General features: G+C 34.9%; 1 protein-coding gene across 3 annotated transcripts in view; it reads right to left on the bottom strand.

Annotated features, from left to right (window-relative positions):
• Positions 1-775: 775 nt before the first annotated feature.
• Positions 776-10,371, bottom strand: part of LOC124156001 (serine/arginine-rich splicing factor SC35-like) — a 50,290-nt gene continuing 40,694 nt past the window's right edge. For all 3 annotated transcript variants that reach the window (XM_046530280.1, XM_046530277.1, XM_046530279.1), the window contains 5 exons: positions 10,138-10,248; positions 8,254-8,313; positions 5,925-6,032; positions 2,656-2,806; positions 776-1,123 (listed from right to left, as the gene is read on the bottom strand). In XM_046530280.1, the coding sequence (XP_046386236.1) occupies positions 991-1,123; positions 2,656-2,806; positions 5,925-6,032; positions 8,254-8,313; positions 10,138-10,248 (563 nt within the window). In that variant the 3' untranslated portion in view covers positions 776-990. The remainder of the gene's footprint in view (positions 1,124-2,655; positions 2,807-5,924; positions 6,033-8,253; positions 8,314-10,137; positions 10,249-10,371) is intronic.

Genomic DNA, 10,371 nt, shown 5'->3' with positions numbered 1-10,371 from the left:
AAATGCAAGTTGTTGTGATTACAAAAAATGCCGTATTTTCTGATTTTGTAACTATCTACTCATTCGTTTAGTTCTGGCTTTATTCCATGCAGGAAGTTGATACTTGCCATCCGGAAATATTCACTGAATTCTTCCAAATTACTGAAGCTGTTTCAGGCAAAGAAATGTTTTTAGTAGGGTGCAAAATAGCTATGTCAAATAATGTTTCTCATAAAGATTTTATGTTCAGATTACAACATTTATGGCAGTGAATTCTGGTAGTTTTCAGACTATCATTTTTTATAGCACTTTAGTTTTTCATTAAATGAGACTTAGTTAATTGCACATCCATCTTAGAAAATGGAACACATCCATCTATAGTCCCTTTCTACCACAGTGAAAGCATGTTGAACACTGACATATTCTTCCTTTATTATTTTAATGGGTGGAAGATTACAAAACAGTTTCCCCTCAATATACTTTATCAATGGAATCATAGCTCTGCTCATACTCAGGCAGTAAGAAATTGGTTGAATAAAGATGATAATACAATAATTATCACCCTTGCATATAGATGCAGAGGAAAGAATCACCCCGTTAGTGCTTCCATCCACGGACTCTTAAGTCAGTGTAAAAGAGCCAGCCATGTTGAAGCTCGGATATGAAGCCTTTACATGGTGTACCACTGCAGGATGAAAGAAAAGGTGTCTTCCTACATAGAAAAAAGATTCATGGTATGTACTGTTATCGAGGGAAAAGAAAACTGGGAACTTATATCTGAATAAAGCACATTCTCCCCGAGTAAAAATGTAAGAACACTATATATATTCTTGTTTATTTTACATCACAATACATAAGCATCTAAGCTTATGACATTAGGACATGCTTGAAGAAAAAATTATAAGGCAAGATAAGAAATAAGACTTTATTACTTCAAGCCTTTGTCAATAATGTAAAAATAAAGTATTTAATGACTTGCCAACATAATATATTCCACTGTAACTCAATTCATCAATCTCCATCATCATTAATGAATAATTCATCCAAAAGTTCCTCCAAAGTGGTAACATACACCTCCTCACCACTCAACATGTGGAGTTTCTTAACCTCTGCATCTGATGAAACCAACACTCGACAATAGATACTGCAATTAAAAAAAAACTTCATCAGATGCCAACTAAAAACAGGGAAATCTGATTGAACATGCAGTTTAAATGGATTAAGCTTTTGCAGAACAAAGATGTACAGATTGACTCTTAATATCACACCTCCATAAAGCAAAATTTTACTTAGACTTCCTTATAAGTAAGTCATAGCTCCAGTGCCCGGCCCTTCCCATGCATAACGGTTGGAGGCTAACCTTCCATATTGAATCTTTATAATTAGGAAACTTCACATAACAGTCTCCACATGGACTAAACTTGGGAAAACAATCTGTCAATAGCAAAGTTTTTCACCTTTAATCAAATTTTGTCAAATAAATTTGTGGAAAATTGCCATCTCTCTTTTTTCATTAATCAGAATATCATTCCATTATATCTCGCCTACCTCGATTACGATAACCATACTATCATGTGAGCACAGCAAACTCTTGATTATATGGGCTAATTACCTATGGGGAAAGGTCACAAATATAATTGGAAAACACGAAACATCCAAAATTTCACTTTAATTTCTATGTAATTTGATGTTCATAATTTATGTGAATCTAATAATTATTATTATATTTGCTCATGTCTGTTATTTTTGATTGCTTCCCAGACTCTAGAGAGCTTTCTTTACCCAACGGCAATCTTTTTAGTGGCAATACCCGTAATGTAATTACTCGTTTTTCTACTGCTCCATATAAGACCAAAAACCAAGCATTCGTGGCGTTACCATGGAGTAAGAAAAGTGGTTTGCACGAATGACTCAAAACCACTGTGCAACACCAGAAACTACATTATCAGGCACCACTAAGGAGTCGCATCTAGCACAAGGTGCCAGGGAGGTAACTGCTGCGGAAAGCGGACCCATGATCACTGAGCACGACCGTGCCCCGCGATGCTTTGAAAGCAGGAACACTGTAAAGGCAACTCATATGCAATCACACCACCTCGCATCAGCAATTCTAGGAAACCTGACATTATGGCAAACTGTCTACGCAGGCAAGTGCCAGGTTGTGACTCATGCAATCTCTACTCCCTCTTCCCGCACTGCCTTCACTCTCCAGTTTGACCTTGACTGGTCACTGTGTAAACATGAATGAATGCGACGAAATCTCTGGTTACATTGGGCTATATTCAACCATATGCAAGGCTACAGCAATAAATGCAAATTTGCAATATGAAAAATACATTTTAAGATCGAAGATAACACGCTTCTTAATTTATGATTAGTTAACCATTGAAAAATCTTATAAAATTAAATAGGGACTTTCCCCATCACTCGTCGTCTCCTGCAATTTGAGAGCAGACGTTCACGTAAACTTGAACTCACAATGAAAAATTTAGCATTTGATTTTTCTTCCCAGTGTTAATTTCAGAAAATGATCAATGATTTTTCATGATAAAGACAATATTTTTCCCTTCTGACACAATAAGAGAAAAAAGTGTTTGACTGAAACAAAGCTATAATTAATTATGAATTATGCTATCTATGATTAATTATGAATTATGCTATAATTAATTAATATACCTCTTAGATAATGTCACCCCAAAAGAAACATGGAGTGGTTTCACAGGCAAACAAAGATCATATATATCTTTTCTTGATGGAATCTTATCAAAGTTTGTAAGTATTACTTCCTTCAACTTCATTTCTGATTGTAAAGGATGGTTTCTCCAAACTGAAATATAAAAAAAAGTAAGACCAAATGTTACATCCAAAAATCAAACACAATTTCTTTTTCTAAGGCATATTATCATATAAAAAATTATATTGAAAAAATCATTATTCAAATCCATTAAAATGAGAGATGAGCTAGAAAAAATTCTATTTTATGAAAGTGGGGATTATGTCTAGGAATGAGTGGTATCACATAATCTTGACATACGTGGTTCTATATTTCTTCCTGGTGTTTTGAGATGCAAAGATCTTTCACAAAAATCACAACTCATCCAATGGTTGCATTAAAAGTAGCCGTCACCATTAGCTCTTGACTGTATGACAATGTAGAATAACTTGAAATGTTTGTCAGTCGAGTTCATTGATTAGATTGATTCGAGAGAAATATGTACTTGTAAATAACGCTCATTTTCTTGTGAAAGTAAAAAACACTACTAGGCTACCTAGATGTTGATATGAACTTGTTGATACAAAATTGTAAATGCAATCCAATGTTGTCACCACTGGATGTGCAACGACCTACCTTGTATAAGTAGTACCACGGGGAAAACCTTAGATGCCTGGAATTTCCAGAATTTCAAAGATTCAACTCATCCAAGTATAAGAACAACTGGCAAATGTCAAAATGAAGAACATGTAACCTCTTCCTTAAAAAGTAACATAAGTGCAATAAATCACCTATGTGTTTTGTTGGGAGAAGCTGAGCTATTACTTCAGCCAAAATGTATTTTACCTTAAAAGTATAGAACTGGATTGGAAAAGATCTTGGATGGACCATTTAGGCACCAACACCATTTGAAAATCTTGTGTGAGAGTGGCTCAAAGGCTACTTAATTTCAGATGATAATTCCAAAAAATAGCTTAGGTACTATAAAAGTCATCAGTTTCCTCTTTTGTAATTAATTTACACCACCCAACTGATGCATTTCAAAACTACATACTTCCGCTTTCCAACTACCCATCATGACTTTTTATGTAAATTACTAAAAATTTTATTCCATAATTTGATGTTTATTTGGCTAGGAAACCAGGGGATGAAAGACTCACGTGGGATGAAAGACTCACGTGACATGAAATCCTCTTAACCTGATTCCACGAGAATGAGTAGAATCTTAAAGAGATACAGGAAAGACTATTACGACTCCACTTAATGAACATGAATGGGGTACATCACTATGGCAACCAGCGCCAGTGGTTGCAGAACACCTCATACACAGCCACAAGCTTAGACAAGAAAAAATATTCTATTAAGTCAACAGATTCTGGGACAGAAACGTTAAGGAGGCAAATGATTTTAAATTTGAATGGAAGAAGATGAATGGAGATAGCATTTTCTACCTCAGCCAAGCATGGAGACAAATCCTGAACAGAATTGGTCAGGAAAGAACCAACCCATGGAAAACACATGTACCAGCAGGAAGTAATGGTTTTTTAAGATATAAGAATTTCACTGCACAAAATACAGGTCAAGGAGGATGACTACAGCTTTTGTTGACAAAACTTAAAAAGAAGATTGAGCAACTGACCCAGGAGTTTACCTAGAAAGATTTCACTAATATCAATGTCCCCTACACAAGTAAAATACCACCCACCTTGGATGCTATTAGGATGAGGACATATTTCAATAAAATCAACTGCATTATGTTATAAACCTTGTACAGGTATATCCACAAAATATTTTAATTGAAGTTGCAATATTTTTTGTTCAACCATATGTTCTTTAGTCACAATGACTTTACCATACTTTTAAAGCATTGACCCTTCACATGTCTGACATGCCATGGATACAACAGCATACTCCCAATTATCCAGGCTAATGATGGGGAGAGGCGGCACGAATAATCGAAAAACACGACTACATAATCAGAAAACACGAAAAATTCAAACTTTCACTTACATTTCATGTAATTTTCATAATTTATGTAAATCAAACAATTTATTATCATTTATCCACATTGCCTGTTATTTTAGATTGCTTTCAAGAATCATTATGAGCTTTATTTTCCTGACTGCGATCATTTTAGTGGCGAAAACGTGACTATACTCTTATTCCCACTGCTCCATGTAATATCTGGTTTCCGAAAACCGAACACCCATGTATGCAAGATCACACATTCAGAAAATTGGTTGGTAGGATTACTTCAAAACCACTGCACAAAGTCGGAAACTACACTGTAAGGCACCACGCTGCGTAGTTGCATCTCGTGCAAGTTGCCCAGTATGCAATTGATGCGGGACGCAGTTCTGCGATCACGCACCATTATGTTTAGATAACATGAAAAAGGAGCTTCTGTGAAGGTAATGACTGAGCGATCATCCCATCGGTGAGCAGTAGTTATACGAAACCAGGACTTTTGGCCAATTTTCTACTCAGGCGAGTGCCTGGCTATGACACATGCTTTCTGTATTTCCACTTCCCTCACTACCTTCACTTCTTCCATTCCCTTCCTCTCCAGTTTGACCTTGAATAGTCTTGGCATTGATATGTCCGAGTGCGACAAAATCTCCATTCCCATTGGGCCATATTCAACTGAATGCTAGGCCACGGCAATAATTGTACATTTGCGTTATGAAATCTACATCCATAGATTGTAGACAACATTTCCCTTAATTTGCAATTGGTTAACCATTGAGGAATCTTCTAAAATTAATCTAGATTTTTTTCCCTGCCGCTGATCGTCGTCTGCACGCTAGAGCAGACATCCAAGTAAACTTGAAACATTCCTTGCCGAAAAGTAAATAAAATAATTCCCTCTTACGAAGAGGATTCTAATGGAAACAATAAGTCCGGGGTAGCCTTGCATTCAAATGCAAATACCCAAGTGCTTTTGTGTCTGACTAATTTTTTTTATAAAGATTGCGGAAAACATCATAAGGTGTAAAACTCAAGCAGGGATAAGCAGCAACACCGATAAACCGTAGCCGGATAATCGGGAGTCTGCTATACATGGATTTTTAATTCTACAAAAAAATTTTTATTGTATGTTATTGTTATTATAATTATTAATGATGAGAAGATTTTTTTTTAATTTTGGGGTGACCTTTATAAGAATATGGATAAATTGTAGAGCAAGCTATTAAGAATGATTATTGCAGAATATATTAAAAATACCACCTACCTTCATCATGTGCAGCTCTTAATGCTAATGACCGAGTGGTTGATTCCTCTACATTAAGACGATTTCCATAATATTCACTCCCCTTAACTAATTTTGGAGGACCATCAACTGAAACAGCAAAGTATGCAATATTTATTACTTAACACATGATTATTTACATATTTTGAGTGCATAAATATAGGGCACTTGCATATCATGAATAACGAAGTTGGATTCGGGCAAACCAATAAAACATCAGCTTTTTTAAATAATGATTGTTTTAGGGAAAATATCTATTTCAATGGGTGCATTAAATATTTATTATCCTACTCATCAAAATTTTAGAATCATTTTAAACAGCATGACACACTAGTCCAAATATTAAACTCAAGCAGAATTCAAGGCGAAAGGTTTAATCTAGCCACATTGTTGCAATATTTATCAGAATTAATGAGGTGTTTAAAAAGTTCTAAACATATTTCACATTTACACTTTCCTAGCAACATACATACAGTGGAAGCCCGGTTTTGCGAGTACAGTTTTTTTTACGAGAATCCCGTTTTTGAGAGTGATAGTCTTTGTACCGCCAAATGGCCTATGTTATACAAGTAAAAAAAATTGAATTTTGCGAGGTCAAAAAGTTCCTTCTACTGGGTATGCTCCGTTTTACGACAGATATTTCTTGAGGGTGATGCACTGCTGAGCAAGCATCAACTAATATGCTTTGTGTTATCTGTTTAATAAACTAAAAATACAAGATGTTCGTCAGATCTACAACACCTAAAGCCAATATACATTCAAGTATTTGTGTGATTCATGGCCTTGAGTACGCTCCGCACACTCCTCTTTTATGTACTTCTATTGTTAAGCACCGTTATCAGTGGGATGGGAATGGGAGGATGATGACAGTGGGAGAGGGAGATGTGTTAATGTTTGAATATATTTGTCATTGCATAAAATGAAACAAAGCCTTATGCTGCTCTAATAATTTATTCCTGGGCTAATTTTGACCTTTGGGTCCATCAGATGCTTATGCCTTTCCGTTTCTTTGTCGCAAATATTACCCATGTGAGTTATATTCGTATCAGTTTTTTGCATCTTGCTTTTTTTACTTAAGTGACATCAGCATAATATCTGCGTTATATTTTTTCGTGAAATAGTATCATGTTAATATCTTTTCTTATATTACCAATTTTACTTCAAATCGTTTTTATTAGAGTGCTGTGGTAAACTCAGTGTATCATTTCAAATACATCGCGAGCGTAACACTCAAAAAGGAACTTTTTTTAACAACAGCAATTTTAATCACATCATTTTGCACGCTTAGCAAAATTTTTAAGGTAGATAATGAAGAATTACATCAAATGATAGAAAAAGTCTTCCGAGACAGGGTCGTTACACAACCTTCCACCGTTTCCGTCTGCAGAAACAAATGCGATATGTTATTTCAATAGCTGCTGTTGATATATTAACTACCGCATAACGTACAATAAACACACACCAATGGAAGCATTTGTGGCATTAAATAACCGCGATACAGTTTTATCAGTTATTTTTTTAATTTTCAGTGGAAACTACCAAAATAATAGAATGATCAAGTAAATGCACTAATTAAGTATGTAGAAAAATGACTTCGTCGGTTGTGCATTGGCCTAATGATTGACAAAGCAACGCTTTGCATGATTTTTATTCAGTATGGCGCTTATAAATTGTTTGGATAGTTAAGCAAGGAAATTTAGTGATGCAAAGAAAAATCACCTTTCGTCTGGATTTATGCTTACGTTTATCGGATAGAAATTTCTCTGTCTCTGCACCACTCCTGTTCCTATATGACTGTTTGCAATAGGTAATTTGGCTATTATTTGCGCCACCTCCGGTAAAGCAACATTTCGCTTTAGCGAGAGCTTATTTGAGCACCGTGGGGTCTCGTTTTATCGAGGTTGCACTCTACTACACTTCAAATATTCGTGTGTAGAGAAATGCGTAGACTAAGAGTCTGCGCATGCCTGACCATGAAACATGATTAACATATCGAATTTGATCAGTCAATCGTAGTATTATTATCAAGAACTCTGAATTTCCATAAATTTATGTAAGTTGATAATTGATGATGTTATCATTTGAAGATTTCATGCACTATTTAATATTCCTTTGTATTTTATACTGATGATTCATAAAGGCACTCAAGCAAATGTTACCAAGGGATGCAAATGTTGTTGATTGTGGCAAAAATGTTGTGGTAGAGTCTTAAATAAAACAGAGATAGCCGTGAGTTGGGATTATGAGACAGAAAGGAGTTTTGTCCATTTTTTTTATAGTTATTTATTGAGAAAATACACAAGATACTCACCAATTTCTAATGTACCAGAGTCAACTTTGCTTCTTGGAGATTTTTTCACCAATCTCGGAGCTAAAACCAGAAAGAAATACAGCTTATAAGTCACATTACAAGCATCAATGTACAGTAAAACTACAGTAAGTCCTTGACGTACGAACAAGATGCATTCTAAGACCTAGTTCATACGTTGATAAACTTAAGCAAGGCATCGTAATGTGTAGTTATCTTGCTGAATGCAACACTGAATTGCAAATTTGCATTAACTCACGATGGTGACAAACTGATCTTGCTCCTTGTGCAACACGATTGGAGCTGAAAAAATTTCACTGGGAAGAAAGAATGGATGTAACACGGAATAGTCCTGACTTCACAATGGTCTAATAGATACTTTGTTTACACTCTGCCCAAAGGGTGAGTTCCTCTATGCCATACTGCGTTGCATCGGCAAACCTCAAAGGCCAAAATTTGAAAATTTGGGTGCACTTGAATTTTTTGAATATTCATATCTCTGAAATTTTGTAAGTTGAATGATCGTAAGTAGAGGACTTACTGTATATGTATATTGTTTCAAGCAATGTAAGAATTTAAATTGGGTTCTTTACACCTGTAAATGAATACTTTTACTATCATAATTTTATGATGACATATTAGTAGATATACAGCAAAAGCACTTCACTAAACACCAAATTAGAGGAATTTTTCCTAAAACCTTATCACTAATGTTCTGAGAATAAGGCAATCTTTCCTAGAAGGAGTGAAGGTATGAAAAATGAAAAGTTTGTCCAAAGCACACAAGGGAGAATGAAAGCATATGTTCACAGCATCCTACCGTGCAATCACACCATGTACATTCACAACAGTGAAAATGTTAAACGCAACAAGCCAAGCACCTCCATATACCTAACCCCTAATAACCAATAGGGTGGTTTCCAATTATTTTTTTATTGCCTAAATCGAAAGATTATTACTCCTGGAGTACGTATTTCACGCTTTTAGATTTTTGAATGACGATATCTATTTTTCGCGATTAAATGAAAAGCGAAAATTTTCAAGTGCGCGAAAATGTGACGGGTAAGTATGAATGCCGGGAAAACTACTGTGTGACGTATTTCTGAATATTATGAATAATATTATGAATACACTAATGGTGGGTAACGAATCACAATCAATGACTTTCGTTTTCTTTGATGAAGGAAACTACCCTATTTATTATGTGGTAGTTTCATAGTAGATAGATTACACAAATTGACTATGCAGAAGGATACCATTACAGGAACCAATACCAATACTCTACTTCCTTTTATAAAAACTAAAATCTGAATTTCACTGCAAACAATTTTAACCCACCTCAATCAACTAAGAAACCTGATAAACAAGAACCCTTATCACACAAGGGAAAAAATAAATTTATCGAAAAATGTATACTATTCTAAAATGAAAATACATAGATGCATTTAAACACTGCTACAAAGGTAATTCCGGCACCTTTGTCTAATTAACAACTATCAAACAACTTTTCTTCAAATACCTCGAGTACAGTCAATAATCAGAATCCTATTCCATGCTATGAAATCATGTCAAATTATTCTCATACCACCATTATATTCCTTCCTAGGTAGCAACCACTAAAAAAATTAAGAAATTGAAACAACACCACTAGGCTGATCCATATTGGGAAGAGAAATGGCAAAAACTGCCTATTGTTAAAAACAAAATTAAAAATTCATTCCAAATTCAAAAAGGTATAAATCAATTTTTTACTGTTTTAAACGATTAGTAATTAGAGGACTTCAATTTTTTGTACTGTTACTTTCATAATACAAAGGGTCCACAGCAGCTTTTTATCACAACGAAGAATAACACTACGTATTCAAGAACTAAATAAAGGATATTTACGTGATCCATCAATACTTCTTCTTGTGTTCTCTTCATAGTCCCTTTCTGAAGCTCTGTGCTCTCTGCCCCCAGTATTTCTTCCATTAGGTGTTCTTACATTTTTAGGGCCCACTGAAATATAGAATATGTATCAAGATTTCAACTTTTTATGGCCAGTTACCCTTTAGTGGCCAAAGTGCCTAATTAACAAATCAAATTTTAGCAATTAAGGTACAATAGCAGAAAAAAATAATA

The sequence above is a fragment of the Ischnura elegans genome, chromosome 3, assembly GCF_921293095.1.
Source record: "Ischnura elegans chromosome 3, ioIscEleg1.1, whole genome shotgun sequence".
Lineage (NCBI taxonomy): Eukaryota > Metazoa > Arthropoda > Insecta > Odonata > Coenagrionidae > Ischnura > Ischnura elegans.
Note: the sequence above shows the minus strand (reverse complement) of the source record. Positions and strands in the feature narration are given on the sequence as shown.